This window comes from Lepus europaeus, chromosome 10 (assembly GCF_033115175.1).
Source record: "Lepus europaeus isolate LE1 chromosome 10, mLepTim1.pri, whole genome shotgun sequence".
Lineage (NCBI taxonomy): Eukaryota > Metazoa > Chordata > Mammalia > Lagomorpha > Leporidae > Lepus > Lepus europaeus.
This window is the reverse complement of record NC_084836.1, coordinates 14,780,319-14,797,541: the sequence shown is the minus strand read 5'-3', so window position 1 is coordinate 14,797,541 and position 17,223 is coordinate 14,780,319. Positions and strand designations below refer to the sequence as shown.

Sequence of the window (17,223 nt, the reverse complement as noted above, 5' to 3'; positions counted from 1 at the left end):
GTATCATTATACTTTTTCCTCCTCCCCCATCTCTGGTTTCATTTTCTGCAGTTTTATTTACCCATAGTCAGTGATGGTCTGAAAATAATCAACGGAAAGTTCCAGAATAATTCATAAGTTTTAAATCACTTTGTTTTAATATATTGATACAGTTGCCTCATTTTATTACTCATTACTGTTATTAACCTCTAATTGTCTTGATAAACTACATTTCATCATACACGCATAGGAGGAGAAAGCAGCATGCTTACGGTTCAGGTACTATCTGGCTTGAAGTAGCCATAGGGTTGTTGAAAAGTATTCCCCATGGAGAAAGGAGGACTGCTTTATAACTTCCCTGCCAAATGAGAGTTATTGTTACATGAGGCAGTAAGAAAACAGATCCTGTTACATAGAGGAAAAAAGTCTTTTAGTTTCATTGGGTTTTTTTGTTTGTTTGTTTTGACAGGCAGATATAGACAGTGAGAGAGAGAGAGAGAGACGAGAGAAAGGTCTTCCTTCCATTGGTTCACCCTCCAAATGGCCGCTATGGCCAGTGCTGCGCCGATCCGAAGCCAGGAGCCAGGTGCTTCTCCTGGTCTCCCATGCGGGTGCAGGGCCCAAGCACTTGGGCCATCCTCCACTGCCTTCCTGGGCCACAGAAGAGAGCTGGACTGGAAGAGGAGCAACCGGGACAGAATCTGGCGCCCCAACCAGGACTAGAATCCGGGGTGCCGACGGATTAGCCAAGTGAGCCGCAGTGTTGGCCATAGTTTCATTGTTAATAGTCATTCTGTTGGCTGGCACCATGGCTCAACAGGCTAATCCTCCGCCTATGGCGCCGGCACCCCAGGTTCTAGTCCCGGATGGGGCGCTGGATTCTGTCCCGATCGCTCCTCCTAAAGTCCAGCTCTCTGCTGCATCCCGGGAGGGCAGTGGAGGATGGCCCAAGTGCTTGGGCCCTGCAGCCCCATGGGAGACCAGGAGGAAGCACCTGGCTTCTGGCTTCAGATTGGCGCAGTGCGCCGGCCGTAGCAGCCACTTGGGAGGTGAACCAACGGAAAAGGAAGACTTTTCTCTCTGTCTCTCTGTCACTGTCTAACTCTGCCTGTCCAAAAAAAGTCATTCTGTTAATGTTAACTTCCCCCCATTTTTTTCCTGTAATAAAATTGACATATTTCAGGCAAATTTATTCATTGGTGACTTTTGCCAAAAACAGTAAAGAATGTTTCCTCTCATAGTAGCTTTCTACTCTTCGGAGGCCTGTTGGCTATTTTGCAGCGAGCCACGAATTCAGTCCTCAGCAGCTGCTGTGTATTCAGGGCATCAGGCTATTCATAAAAGGTTATCAGATAGGTTTTTGCTCCCTTTCTTAAAAGCATGACAACTATAGGTCTATCTGATGAAGTCTGCTGTCTGTTTTGTATGCCAGACATAAAATTAGTGTTATGGATGGGATTTTGTTTAACAAAAGGATAGTATAGTCTAACAAAAGGATAGTATAGTCTAACAGTCAAAGAGTTAGTGGACCCTTGCTTCCGTCCTGGACTTTGGAATTGTGCACTGGGTCCATGTGAGCAGCCATGGAGTGACAGCTGCATCCACACTTGAAGTGAACCAGGCCAAAGGGCCTGTCGAGAACATTAAGTTCTTGTGGCCCAAACTTGTCCAAAGATAGGTTCCTGAATATTTGAGAAGAAGCCTCCCAAGAGTACTTGGGCACATTCCTGTTAGATTTGCTTTCCTTGCTTCCTGACCTGTGATTTTCAGGTCCTCACAGCTGTTTTGAGTCATTCTTTTGCCCCTGGATGACATGACACTGCTTTATGTTCCCGACAGGGCTAGGCATTGTCGTCCCAATCTGTGGGCAACTCGTTACATTGAGCCTATATTCTCTCCCTGGAACAGTTTTCAGCCCTCCGGCTGCTTCGCCCCCTCCCTTTTGTAATACTCCTGCAGAATATGAGGACGGACTCTCTTGCTGAACATCTTGGCTTCATTCCCCATCCACTTCCTGTTTGCAACAGCTGCTGCCTTATTTTAGCTGCGCACTGAATGTTTGTTTACCTTATTTACTTTTACTGTGTGAATGTAAGTCAGTCCACTGGATTCATTCTCATTCCAAGGATGAAAGGAGTTAACTGAATAAGCAGTATGGGAAGTCAACTCATAGGATATATGTGTTTGCTCTGTTTCTTTGCTTTATAGCAGAGATTCTTCCTAGAATTTACCTCTTTTCTATTTTATCAAAAACTCAGGCCTATAAAGGGGTAGATATTCATTTAGATAATGATCACACTTTGACTTGTAAAGGAGTTCCCCTAAAGTCATGTAATTTCATGCAAACAGATCACCAAATCTCCTGAAACCCTAGGAGGTTTTTGCACTAGGAGGGTATTTAATCTGCCGTGTGTGAGTACACTCAGGAAGCTGAACATAAAATTTGGTATTTCTGGTTCTTGGTGCATTTTCAGGAGAACATTCTTAGCTTTCATCAGGTTCATGAAGGAGAGTGAATAGCCACAGCAGATGGAGAATTTTTCTTTAGAATCAGGAAGATATTAAGCCAACCATTTTACTGACATTTTCTACTTAGGTTTTTTGATACATACTATTTTCTACAGTCAATTTATGTTACTATGAATTTAAATTACCCTGGAGAATATTACCTAATGTATAAATTAATACAACTATATGATATACATATGATATATAAAATATTTAATGCATGAGAAAGTGAATTAAGTATTCAACATACTCTATATGATTCTATTTTAGCATTGACGTGATAACCACAGAGAATATCTCTTCATATGAACACATGTGCAATTTTAGATTCCTCAAGCCTAGATGAAGAAGCCTACAGTTTATTCATTGTCTGCGATCAGAGTCATTTCTGTTACAATATTTTCCTCTAATTAGGGCCAGGTTTGGAAGACATCAAAGAATAATACATTCCAGTATGAAATTATCTCTTGGAGCTTCAAATTAGTTGTCCCTTAAATGTGCATAGGAATCGCTAGTGTTGTATCAGTCAGCTTATTGCTTCCAGTGGGAAGCTCTGGTTGAGCTGGCTTGTGTGGTATGCAGTTAGTTCCTCAGACAGCACGAGCTCTGATGGGGTGAGGTTGGTGGTGGGAAACATTCTGAGAGGATCCCTGACATGGGTCTTTTTATCATATCCTGAGAAAACCCCAGGCATGACCTGGTTAAAATTTAATTTTAACTGTAATATTTTTTATTTCTGGATAATCCTGGCTATAATTTCATAGGCAAGTAGCTCCTATTGTAAACTCTGAGTGACTGCAGTGTTGGGCACCGTGTAAAGGTAGTCTTACGTCTCCGTCTCCCTTCTCTCTGCAGGGAAATTGGTCTCTAAAGAGATTTAAGATGGACCGCCAGGGTGTGACCCAGGTGCTGTCACGCTTGTCATATATATCTGCTCTTGGTATGATGACGAGAATCTCGTCCCAGTTTGAAAAAACAAGAAAAGTGAGTGGTCCTCGCTCTCTCCAGCCGTCTCAGTGGGGGATGCTCTGTCCTTCAGACACCCCTGAAGGAGAGGTAAGGTATCTGAGGAGTCACCGTGTTGTGGCAGAGGAAACACCTGTTGAGGGTGGGGGGAGGTCTCCTCCTGCTCCCATCCCCCAGGCCGTGTGTATGTGCGTATGATATGTATTTTTTTAATTTGCCACTTCCCTGGCAAAGAACTACTGGTGCATCTTGTAAAGCCAGAGCCGAGACTCAAATACAGGCACGCTGATGTGGCATGCGGCATCTTAACCACTGGGCCAAATGCTCTGCCTGTTTCTTATTTTCTTAACGTGTAATTTAAAAATACATATGTGTATATATTTATTGACTTATTTATTTATTTGTTTGTACGACTGTTATAGGCCATCATGATTTAAATAAGAAAAAAAAATTGAGAAAGAGCAAAAAACCTTTTGTTGAGAGAATGAAATATAAATTGTTAAATCACTTTTTAGAAACAGAAAAAGTCCACAACAACCACTTGGTTGCATCCAACTAGGAGTGTGCAGTCCAAGTCCTAAAGTGAATTCTGACTCATTTATCTCAGAAGCACAAGCAGTTACCTAAACATGAAACCAAGGGGTTTGAATGGGTCTACCTCTGTAGCACTCACTCTTCCCCACGTTGTGGCCTTTTCTCCTTTGTGTTACTACTGTTTGTTTCACTTGAGTCTGTTCCTTTTAAATTGTGACTTCTGGAGAAAGGAGGGATCACCATTGTTTCTCAGGCTCAGAAAGAGTCTCATCCAAAGTTAGGCCCATGAATATGAAGGGCTTTCAAACAGTTCATGAAAAATGGAGCTAAAAGATAATTCATGTTTTCCATGAACCTTTTGAAGACCCCCTCATATATGCTGAGACAAATAAAAGTAATAGGTGCCAAAGTACAGGAACTTGTTATGACTTAGAAAGGTGAAAAATAGGAATCCGTGTAGAGTTGTGATTTTTAGATATTTTTACTCTCCTAATTTGTCTTAAACCATATGGAAATTCACACTTAAATTATGCAACTTGTCAAATTTGCATAATTTATACATGTTGAAGTTGGAAACACTAAATTTCCCAAAGATTGCTCCAGCTAACTTCAACAAAGTAGCTGCTTTGCTCATTACTACAGCAAGTAGTCTTTAAAAATTGAAAGTAAATTCTTTACATGTCATGTGTGTCTCTTTTTCTGTTTGTTATGTTCCATCTTAGTTAATATTTTTATTGGAGATTTTTTTCTGGTTATATAGATGTTTAAAACTATTTGTTTCCTTTTCATTTTGAAATAATTTCAGACATACAAGAAGGATTTCAAAAACAGTACAGGGGCTAGTATCTGGTGCAGGAGGTAGTGTAGGATGCTGCTTGGGACACCTCCTATTTGAGATCCAGCTTCCCACTAACAAGCACCCAAGGAGGCACCACCTATGTGGGAGACCTGAATTGAGTTCTAAACTCCTGTCTTCAGCCTTGCCCAGCCCTGACTATTTTGGGGGAGCTTTTGGCCTAGCAGTCAAGATGTAAGTCAAGATGCCCATATCTCATATTGGAGCACTTGGGTTTGATTCATGGCAGTGCTTCCCGGTTTACTTCCTACCAATGGAACCCCTGGGAAGCAGTGGTGATGGCTCAAGGGATTGTGTTCCTGCTGTTCCTGGCTTTGGCCCCAGACTCCATTTGGTCCCCATTAGAGGCGTCTAGGGAGTGAACCAGTAGATGAGAGCTCTCCTTTGGCCTGTCACTCTCCTTCTGCCTCTTGCTTGTCAAATTAAAAAAAAAATAGAAAGATTTTTCTATGGCAGCAAGCATTTAGATGAGCTGTTAAGATAGCCATGTTCCCATATTGGAAAGCCTGAGTTCATTTCCTGTCTCTAACTCCTGGTTCCAGCATCCTGCCACCTGCCATGTAAGAGACGTGGGTTAAGTTCCTGGCTCCTAGCTTCAGCCCTGGGCCAGCCTTAGCCATTGCAGGCCTTTGTGGAGTGGACCAGCAGATGAGAGTGCTCAATCCCTCTGTTTCTCAAACATAAGATAAAATGATTTCTAAATAAGTATATAAAATGATTTTCCATAATCCTTCACTTAGATTCCCCACAATATGAACTTCTTCCATAGCCATAGCAGTTTTCAACCTCATGTAGTGAACATTGATAAAGACTATAATCTACAGGCCTTATATAGATCTCACCAGTTGTCCCACTTGTGTCTTCTTTCTGCCACATGGCTTTTAGTCATCACATCTCCTTAGTCTCTTTTATACTGAAACAGTCCCTTAGTCTTTCCTTGCCTTTCATGACCAAGAAACTTTAGTGCTGGCCAGCTGTTTTGTTAAATGTCTCTCATTTTAGGCTGGACATTTTAATATTTTTATAGAGCTGTGTTTTCAGTGTTTTCCTTTACTGTTTTTATGTAATATTGTCTTGGACATTTATGATGTCATCAGTATTATAATTACAAATAGTACTGTGCTGAGCAATTCTGCAGCTAAATCTATTTTGTTTCCTTGCCTGGGTGAAAGGATATGTACCTTTGAAAGGCTTTTATGTGAATCACCAGAGTGTCTCTCACAGAAGATTGTACTGTTTATATATATATATATATAAGTATATATAGAGAGTATATACTGTACTGTAAACTATTGTAAAATAGTATATATTGTACTAGTCTTTATGTTTCTATGTATATATAGCTGCTAACAAAGAGGTGAGCTGTTTTCAGACACAAACTGTACCTTGTATTACTAATATTTATCCTTAAAGATGGCTATCTTGTTTCTTAGGCATGTGGTTTGGTTAAAAACTTGGCCCTTATGACACATATCACAACTGACATGGAAGATGGACCTATTGTTAAATTAGCCAGCAACTTGGGAGTAGAAGATGTCAATTTATTGTGTGGGGAAGAGCTCTCGTACCCAAGTGTGTTCCTCGTCTTCCTGAATGGTGGGTATATTAGAGAGACATGTTAACCCGGACAACCTGTTGGGACACGGAGGGAATCCATTATTATCTTTGCATTTTTTTTAAGATACAGAAAGAAAAAGAGATCCTCCATCTGCTGATTGTCTCCCCAAATGGCTGCAATGGCCAGGCTGGGTCAGGCCAAAGCCAGGAGCCTGGAACTCCATCCAGTTTTCCCACATGGTGACAGGGTCCCAATTATTCCCCTGCCCTCCCAGGCACATCAGCTTGGAGCTGGATTGGAAGCAAAGCAGCCGGGACTTGAACCAGTGTTTCGTGGGATGCTGGTGTTACAGGCAGTGGCTTAACCTGCTGCACCATGCCAGCCCCTATCTGTGTATTTAAAGAATAAATATACTTTAATTCTGGGCCAGGTTGACATTAATTTTAAGGTAAAAAAAGATAACAGAATTATTCTATTGCCTGAGTTACCCAAGTTTTGGAGAAGACACAGCTGCCATAGCTGAAAGGTAATTTGCAGAAGTTGGTTGCTTTTTCAGTCTTTTTTAACTGCTAGTGTGTCCACGGTGGAATAAGGCTCAATATAATATCTCTAAGTGCATATTTAATATCTACATCATTCTGAAGAAACAATCAGATCAGCCTTTAGAGTCAGTTGACTTCCATTCAGCCATTTGATAATGGGTACGTCAACAGCCTGTGGCGAGAATTCGGATGCTCCTTTTTTTTTTTTTTTTTTTTTTTGACAGGCAGAGTTAGACAGTGGGAGAGAGAGAGAGACAGAGAGAAAGGTCTTCCTTTTCCATTGGTTCACCCCACAAGTGGCCGCTACGGCCAGCGCACTGCTCTGCTCCAAAGCCAGGAGCCAGGTGCTTCTTCCTGGTCTCCCATGGGGGTGCAGGGCCCAAGGACCTGGGCCATCCTCCACTGCACTCCCGGGCCACAGCAGAGAGCTGGACTGGAAGAGGAGCAATCAGGACAGAACCGGCGCCCCAACCAGGACTAGAACCTGGGGTACTGGCGCCACAGGCGGAGGATTAGCCTAGTGAGCCGCGGTGCCAGTCTCAGATGCTCCTTTCACCTACCTCTTCCCACCCCCTTCAGCATCCCCCAGAGCTGGGCAGCAGGTGTACCTCACCCTTTCTGCTTTTACTTTGGTAGTCTCTGTGCTGCTTACTGACAGTTATCTCCCTCTGGGAGGCATTAGCCCTGGGCCCTGCTGAGGAAGGGGTAGAACTTGGGCAGAGCTGCTCCCTGACTGCCATTTTAGCGTATGCCACCAGTTGAGGCTAAGTGAGCTCTTATTTTGCATCTTCTCCTGTTACCTTTTGGGATCCTCACCCTAACCAATGATCACAAGAGCAGTTAAGTAACAGCACTAACCAGGTGCTAGGCAAATGTATTTTACATTGTTGAACTCATTTAACCTTCGTAGCCACCCCTATTGACAAGATAGAGCCAGTGTTCAAACCCAGGTGCCTGGACCCCAAGTTCATGGTGCCAGCACTGTGCTGAGGAGAGGAGAACCATGAAGCGAACTTTCCAGCACTACTCAGCCAACACTGAGGCAGGACCTGCCCTGGGCTCTCTGTCCCTCAGACCACCCTCCTCCCTGTGTTTTCCCCCTGGCCTGTGCACTGGCTGCAGGAGTTAATAACAGGGTTTTCAAACGACTATTCTGTGTTGCTTATTGTTTTTATTTAGTAGATATTTTAAATCAGATTGGGTTTATGTTTTATTTCTGCCTTACCTCCTCTTCTTTTTCCCATAGGAAACATCCTGGGAGTCATTCGAGACCATAAAAAGCTTGTGAATACATTTCGACTGATGCGGAGAGCAGGATACATCAATGAATTTGTTTCCATTTCGACAAATCTTACAGATCGGTGTGTGTATATTTCCTCTGATGGAGGAAGGCTGTGCAGGTAATTATTGCAAAAGCAGTTTTTAAGAATCCGTTTATATTCACTTTTGAAAGAAGTAGACTTGTTTTTATTTTTGAAGCTGCTTTAACTTTTTTCACTAATAAGATTAATTTGCTTAGCCAATGCTCCAGAGATCAATGGGAGCCGCGATTAGTGGGTGGTTTTGAGATGCATGGGAGCCAGTCTCTGCCCTCAGAGAACTCAGTCTGCTGAGAGAGGCAGAAATAAGAACAGGAAATTGTGCTAGTAATTGATACTGGCCATTGTTTGAACGTAATGGATGTACTGTAAGTGTAACACTTCTGCTTCATGTAACCCTCAAATCAGATTATTATTTTTATTTTATAAATGAGGATATGAGTTCAGTGAGGCTAAGTAACTTACTCAAAGCTAAAGAGTAAGCATCTGTTTTTTACTCCAAAGTCCCTAGAATTAATTTGACTCCAATGGTCATGATTTTTACTCACTATATGCTGTTGCTGCAAGCTTAGCTTTAAAACAGTAGTAGAATTGTGCCACTTGAATATAAAGAGAGCAGAAAAGCAGGAATAAAAAGGTAGAGACATAAAGGAATAAAAACAGCATTAGGCACAGAAGAGTGGGTTTCTTTTATTCATTCAACAAACTTTTATTAAAGGCTTGTTATGCACAAGTCCTGTCTAGGAGCCAGAGGTCTAGAGTTGAATGTAATGGAGTGTCTGGCCTTTTGGGGACATGTGGGGTATCACCTGAGGTCATTGCTGTGTTTCACAAACCTTCTCTTGTTTTACTCTAATCATCCTGTATAGGCGGAGAGCTAGCAGTGGCTGGAAGAGTATGAGCTAGGCAGGTGGACTGTCGTTGTTTTCGTCTGTCCAGAGTCCTTCTTTCCTTCCCATTCCACTACTTTTTCCTTTTGGGACTCTCCTTCTTCCACAGTCTTCGGTGTCTTCTCCTTAGCCCAGGATCAGGCATATGACCCAAGCAAGACCTGCCAGTCTCTTGTAGAAAATGTGAATGCCAACGGGAGTGAATCACGGGAAGGAGGTGCTTGGTACCAGCTGATGCATGGAAGAGACTGCCCAGGATGCCTTGCTTTTATTTATTTATTTTTTTTAAAGATTTGTTTACTCGAAAGTAAATTATGCAGGGTCAGAAGGAGAGGCAGAGAGAACGAGATCTTCCATCTACTGGTTCACTCCCCAATTGGCTTTACCCGCTGCGCCACAGTGCCAGCCTCACTTTTCTGGGTTCTTGGGACTTACTGCTCTGGTTCCTTTTCTTTCAGAGGCTGAGGATTTTACTTTTTTCTTGGATTCTGTTCCTTCCAGTAAATTCCTGATGCTTCCAGTAAATTCCATTTTGTTTAAGTAACCAGGATTGATTTCTCTTCTTTACAGCCAAAGAATGGCTAACTGACGATATACCCATGTTTGAATCCTAAGTTCTTACTTATTGGTTTGTGTGAGTCCATGTATGTTACTTAAGTCTCCAAGCCTTGGTTTCCTTGGCTGTAAAATGTCAATAATAATCTCTACCTCGGATTACCCTGAAAACTGATAACAAGATTGTGGTGCCTGTAGAGTGCCGGGTACTTGATCACTATTCATAGCTATTAACGTGGTCCAGTTAGGGGCAGGAAATACAGTACATCATTTTTCTTTCCTTATATCCAATATGATGTAGCATTCTCTAAAAGCAAACATTCTTTTTTAGAGGTGATTCTGGCAGTAGGAATCAATAGAACTTAGAGAGTGAAGAGGAACCTAGGTAGCTAAGTGTGCCCCTTCTCCTGTTTCCGTCATCATTGCTGATGCGACACCTGAAGCACGCTGCAGCTCCTGACTGAGACAGCAGTATCGCTCTGCTTCCAACCAAGAAGCAGCCAGAATTTGCAAATAGTGTGGATTTCCATGAAAAGCTCACCCAGTTCATTTTTCAGCAACTTTGGTCCCCTCTTGTCATTGTGCAGCTCTTCTTCTAAACTGTCGGCAAGTGCTATTAGTCCTGCCGTGGTTATTGGGGCTTCAGGGCAGAGCACACGAGTGTCTGTTGGTGACTTGCTCCTCCCGGTAAGAGCTGCTTATCCAAATAGCAACCGTCCTTGACGTTTCATGGCCACATGCCTTCCTTTGTGTCAGTGTTTCCTTGTGGTGGCAAAACCCTCAGAAACAAGTCCCCACTGACAGTTACAGGTTAATCTGCTCAGGAGCTCTCTACCTTAAACCCCGTGCATTGCTAAGAATCGCAAAGTAAGAAAGTCGCATTGCTGCTCTTCCAGGACACATGTAGCTTTAAGTAACCTGTGGGTGTAGCTCAGTGGTGTTTATCCTAAATCAAATATGGGTAGTCCTCCAGCCCTCATAACAAAATGTCGTTATGGCCCTGAGGGACACTGTTTCTTTGCCTGCAGAATCCATGGATAGTATGGTAGTCTCCCCTTATCCATGGGGATACATTCTAAGACCCCCAGTGGATGCCATTCTTAGATAAACTATCTTTTGCAATATGGTAACCTGGATGGCTACTACATGATTAATGGGCAGGTAGGATATATAGCTCAGATAACGCTGGACAAAGAGATGCTCCACATCCCGGGCAGGGCAGAGGGGGAAGGTGTGAGATTCCGACACACTACTCAAAACAGCACAAAATGTAAAGCTTATGAATCGTTTATTTCTAGAATATTCCATTTAATATTTTCAGACCATGGAACTGAAACTCTGGGAAGCAAAACAAGATTTTATTATTTTTGTGTTGACTTTTCATTCAAAACCAAATGTTCTCTGAGATATTTGGAGGCAGTATTTTGTGTGTATGTACACACATATTTGCATGCATATAGGCTTATGTGTGTATGTTTATATAAGAAAGAAAGGGTGGGTCCTTACATGCTGACACGTACAAAAATACATGATGGCCTCAAACAGTCCAGTAATAAGTTTAATTGTATCTACCTCTTCCCTCATTTCTCTATAGTAAACTAATTTGCTAATGTATTTCTTGCATGGGGCACCTATTAATTTGTTTCTTTTCTGCATTCTAGGCCCTACATAATTGTCAAGAAGCAGAAGCCAGCAGTCACGAATAAGCATATGGAAGAGCTGGCTCAAGGGTACAGGTAGGCAGCAATTAAAGTACATAGATCTTGGGACTGGTGCCATGGCTCATTTAGTTAATCCTCCGCTTGCGGCGCCGGCATCCCATATGGGCGCCAGGTTCAAGTCCCGGTTGCTCCTCTTTCAATCCAGCTCTCTCCTGTGGCCCGGGAAGGTAGTGGAGGATGGCCCAAGTGCTTGGGCGCCTGTACCCACATTGGAAACCAGGAAGAAGCATCTGGCTCCTGGCTTTAGATCGGCATAGCTTCCGCCGTGGCGGCCATTTAGGGGTGAACCAACGGAAGGAAGACCTTTCTCTCTCTGTCTCTCTCACTGTCTAACTATCTGTAAAAAAAAAAAAAAGTACATAGACCTCCTTCACACACATATGTACGCTTTAGTCAACCAATAATGAGTCAGTATTACTACAGGGCCATTGGATCTGTGCTTTCAAGAGAAGTATCTTTTCATTTTCAGTCTCTTAATTCCTTCCCACCTGTTATAAACCTTTTTTCTCCATGTGAACTTGCTTGGACATGGTAACATACTTAGCAGTTCAGATCCTGAGGATTGCAGAGCCCGGTGTGAGTCTGTGCACTGTTAATGTTTCTAGTGAGAGAAGATATGGCTGCTGAGGGCCTCGCATCCCATGGAGGTTTTTAAGTCAGATGTGTTTTTTAGAAGTGGGGACCAGATTGACAAGAATCACAGATGCTGCACTAATTTTGTTTCAGTGATTTGTAATCACTCTGTGACCCAAGAATATCAGTATCCCAATGTACTGCTGCTGTTTGGGAGAGAAGGGTGCTTTTAGCCTGAATGAAAGGCAGTGTCTTGTTATTTTATATATAATAAAATACTGCTGTAAAATACTTTTTTAAAAATAGATTTATTTATTTGAAAGTCAGAGTTAGAGAAGGAGAAACAGAGAAAGAGAGAGAGAGATCTTCTGTCCTCTGGTTCACTCCTCGAATGTCTGCCAACAGCCTCGGTGGAACCAGGTTGAAGCCAGGAGCCTAGAACTTCATCTGGGGCTCCTGCATGGGTGGCTGGGTATTTACATCATCTGCTGCTGCTTTCCCAGGTGCATCAGCAGGGAGCTAGATTGGAAGTGGAGCATCCAGGACTTGAACCAGGGGTCATATGGGATGCTTGCATCATAGGAAGTGGCTTAACCCATTGCACCACAGTGCTGGCCCCTGTAAAATGCTTTCTGATAATGTCTCTTCACCATTATTTCTCAGGAATTTTGAAGACTTCTTACATGAGAGTCTGGTTGAATATTTAGATGTCAATGAAGAAAATGATTGCAACATTGCACTATATGAACACACAATTAATAAGTAAGTAAAATCTGTCACTAGTGTAATTGAGACCTATTCTGACAATAGCAACTACCTTCTCTTTTTCCTTGTCATCTTCTATTTCTCTGTCATGTACTCTTTGAGTAGGAATTGCTGTAAGTAAACTATCTCATAGTAAAGTATACCCCATCACTTAGTCCATTTGAGATTATCACAGAGATGCTAACAAGTCATCTTTAATATTTAATCACTGCCAAAATTGAACCATTGAGTCAGGTTACATAGAAATGGATCTGTCTCTTCTTTAGAGAGCTTTCCCAATGGGCCTCTGAATTCTTATTGTCAGTATAGGAATTCCTACACAGGGTTTCGTAGTGACATCTCTAAGCTAAGAGCAGTGTAAACTTGAAATGGTGTTATGTTTGCAGCATTGCCTCTAGAGCAGTGATATTTTTAGAAACACCCATGTTCCATTTGGAATATATGGGAGGACATGTACATATCTTGCTATCTGATGTATGTAACTAAGGAACAACTTAGCTGAAATTGGACTTGTTGCATTTATATTGTTAAATACTTAGGGAGTTTAGTATTAGCACCTGATAATTCTTTGTATCTTCAGTAAAGAACAAGTATTTTTTTGTTTTCTTTTACTAGATGTAATATACAACTTTATTATAACGCAATAAATAATGCATCCTAATCAGACTTTTCATTCCTTAAAGATGTGAATCTCTCAAATTACTTTTTACCCCCCATTTCAGAATTGGCAGAATATAAAGGAGAACTAGTTTTTAGTAACCCTATTAGTGACAGTTCTGACCTTTATGTTACTCAAGCCCAAAAGCTGTGTCAGCCGTGATTCATCTCCTTGCCTACGTCCACATCAATCCCTTAGCGTGCTGTGCGAGTCTTCAAAATCTGCCACCCACTGCACTAGTCCTGGCCACCCACTGCACTAGTCCTGGCCACTCCCGTGGCTACCTGGGCTGTTGCAAGAGTCTCCTGACTATTTTTGCACTTACTACCATAAGTCTGTTCCTTAGGGAGCAGCGTGCTTATGTCAGGACTTTCCCACCGGCCAGTGGCTGCCCATCTCCCTCAGAAGTCCTTACAGAGGCCTTCAGGGCCTACGTGATCTGCCCGCTTCACCATTGCAGCATCCTGCCCTTGCTCCTCGCCCTCCCTGGTTCAGCCACACTGACCTCTGTTCCAAACACTCCAGGCGTGCCTTAGCTTCAGTGCCTTTCCCCTCCAGGAACACCCGGTCTCACGCACTCCTGCGTGGCGCACTGCATCACTTCCTCCAAGTTTTAAGTCAGATGTCACCTCCTCTAGAGTCTTTTCCTATCAGTATTAACCCAGTTGCCAACCTGTTCCACTTATCAAATCTGTTTTGTTTGGTAAACATTTTTATATTACCTTTTTCATACCTATGAAGTTTTTCAAAATACAGCAACATGTAAAGTAAAAAGAACGAATCCTCTCTCTTCCCCATCCCACCAGACTCTACCCTTTATAAAAACAACTAGATAGTACTAATAGTTCAATATGTACTCTTCCAGATTGTTTTCCAAATGATGGTAGCAGCCTCATTTCCTGACTTTAAACATAACAGTATATTCTGGATTTTTTTATACTAGTGTGTATTTGTATATTTATATATAAATATATTATTATTTTAAATCACTATTTTTACATTATCTGCTTACATATGGTTTATTTACCTTGTTCCTTGCTGATGAATGTTTAGGTTATTTCTGATTTTCCTATATTTATAAACAATTAATTAATTGTGATTTAAGCTAAATTTAAATGCTTTCCCCACAGTAAATAGGAAACCCAATTCTGTTCAGGATAGAATCTTAAATTAGTTATGGTTTTAAGGAAAATGATTTTCCCCTTTTTTTAGAAAATCAAAATACCCAGAGTATTTGGATTTTCAATAATTATTAGATACTGTATGATTTTATTTGTTACATGCATGATAAAAAGAGAAACTTCAAATGTTTTCCTTTTTGTTTTTCCAACTTTTAACTCAATCTTTACCTCTGTAAATATGGAGAAGGTCGTCTCTAGCCAGTGTTTAAACAAATGCCCTTAAAAGGTAGCTGTAAACTGATGCTCTTTAAAACAAAACAAAACCTGGAGTCCTTCCCCTGCCTGCAGACAAGACTAAGGTGTCTGCTAGGCTGGGGACTGCTAGGTGATAAGGTCAGAGGTGTTCTTCAGCCAGGGCTGCAGGAGAGTCCCCCTCTCACTGGGCTGGGACATAACTCAGTACGTGTGTATTGAGAAGAAACAGATGGATGAGTGGGGGCCTCTTTCACCAGGGTACATTGAAACTAAATTTCCACCATGCCTCAAGGCTGACTGTCTTAGAAATCACTTCTCTCCATGTACACAATTGTTGCTAAGGTTCCACATGACAAGCGCAGAGGGAACAGTGGGGCATCAGCAGAGACCACAGATCCTAGATGTGATATCTGCCACTTCCAGCTGAAACCTAAAAATCATCTGGCTGTTCTTTTCCTTTCAGTGATTCCACAGCTGAGTTTTATGAAGAGACATGTTATGAAAATAACTAAGATTCTAACACCTAGATAAAATCTGACTTTGTGTTCAGTAAATATAGCAGAGCTATCAAAAAAATAAAAAAAAAAAAACTCCTGTAAACCTATACTTGTATAGCTTCAAATTTTTTAGTAACCATATTTAAAAAGTAAAAGCAATCAGGTAAAACTAATTTATTTTATTTAACCCAGTATGTCTAAACTATCATGTCAACATGTAATCAAAATAGAATATTAAGATTGATTACTTTCCTCCTTCAACAAATCTTCAAAACGTGATAGATATTTAGGGCACATCTCAGTTTAGATGCCAAGTTTTGATTGGAAATGCTCACTGTGATTTCAGAACATTTACAATCAAAAAATAGATTTATAAATGTAAGTTCTGAAAATAATAAAAGATTCAAATAACTAAATTGAGTTATTTACTTTTAAATTTGAGTTTTAAAATGTAAAATAATTAAAATTAAGTAAAACTAAACATTTAGTTCCTCGGTCACACTAGCTTATGGCTGTGGTATTGATCCTGATAGGTCTATAGTAACTCTTCTTGAAAGATATATATTTCTTTCTCTAAAACGATGAGACACCTTTGTCATTGATATAAGCTGGACGAGTAAGGAAAGCAGGCTAGGAGTACAGGTGGTTACTGCTGATACTTTATTTCTAAAGGTGCAGTATAGTCATTTCTTTAATGTGTTATTAGTATGTATCGTAATCTTTATTTTCTGTATAGGTGTGACATGCAACCTCCATTCTCTTATATTTCTATCACTTAAAAAAGTATAAGTTGTTATGTTTTATTTTATTTCTGTTTTACTGGTTTATTAACATCAAACTTTAATCTTCTAAATCCCTTAGCAACCTAGATAATATTATTATAACCTTTGAGACACACTGACTTTAGTACTAGATGCCTCAATCTTCTAATTCTTACCTAATTTCCTAGAGATACGACACACTTAGAGATTGAACCCTTCACTCTTCTCGGCGTTTGTGCTGGCCTGATTCCATACCCTCATCATAACCAGTCCCCAAGAAATACCTATCAGTGTGCCATGGGGAAGCAAGCAATGGGTAAGCTTCCCTCCTTGAATTTTGTTTTAAATACTTGGGGAAAAGGCTTATTTTATTCTTGCTTCACTAGTATTACAGGCTTGGATCAGGCAGTCATGTAGCACCAAGGGTTGCCAAGCTCAGAGGGTTGCCTGTGGAACTTGTGCAGTGCTTACTGGTGCTCTGTCAGGTCTAAAGCTTAAACAAACCCGAGAAACCTGCTCTGAACTTGCTTCTTTGACTAAAAAAAGCAACTTACAATAAATGTCACAGAATTTTTAAGAAGTACATACAAGGAGCAAAGCCCTGCAAGATGTAAGCAGCTAACCAGGAAACATGGTAGAAAGAGCAGGGAGGAGTGAGAGAACACGTGGAGCGCAGTATTAGACTGTTCTCGTAATTGCCCGGATGAGACACTGAATCGAGTGTCTCCTTGCAGTTGCTGTTGTGTCTCCTAAAAGTTACCCAGTCCTTGTCACACCAATTGCTGAGTTCATGTTCCTTTCTCTTTGCTATTTTACTTTCCTTCCATCTGTCCATCTATTAATTTATCTGTCCTCCCTATAAAACTTTCTGAACATAATTATCGACCCAGCACGGGACCAGAATCTGAACATACAGAAATGAGACAGCCTCAGTGAGTTCTCAGCCTGGTAGGGGAGGCCAGAAGATAAAACAAGAATTCCCTGTGGTGTGAGTAGTGCTGTAATGGACCAGCAGCTGGGATCTCAGGGAATCAGAGGAGGAAGATCACTTGGAGTTAGAGCACGGTTTGTTTCTGAAGGATGTCTTGAAAGACGTGTATTTCAAAGGCAATGGAAGTACAGGCAGGATTGTGGAGGCCTTGGCGTGGCTGTCTGGTGTAGTGTC

The 17,223-nt window shown here is 41.4% G+C and overlaps 1 protein-coding gene across 2 annotated transcripts in view; it reads left to right on the top strand.

Annotated features, from left to right (window-relative positions):
• Positions 1 to 17,223, top strand: part of POLR3B (RNA polymerase III subunit B) — a 116,729-nt gene that overhangs the window by 48,293 nt on the left and 51,213 nt on the right. For both annotated transcript variants that reach the window (XM_062202976.1, XM_062202977.1), the window contains exons 14-19: positions 3,343 to 3,543; positions 6,277 to 6,439; positions 8,190 to 8,343; positions 11,369 to 11,443; positions 12,665 to 12,763; positions 16,247 to 16,374. In XM_062202976.1, coding sequence (XP_062058960.1) covers positions 3,343 to 3,543; positions 6,277 to 6,439; positions 8,190 to 8,343; positions 11,369 to 11,443; positions 12,665 to 12,763; positions 16,247 to 16,374 — 820 coding nt within the window. The remainder of the gene's footprint in view (positions 1 to 3,342; positions 3,544 to 6,276; positions 6,440 to 8,189; positions 8,344 to 11,368; positions 11,444 to 12,664; positions 12,764 to 16,246; positions 16,375 to 17,223) is intronic.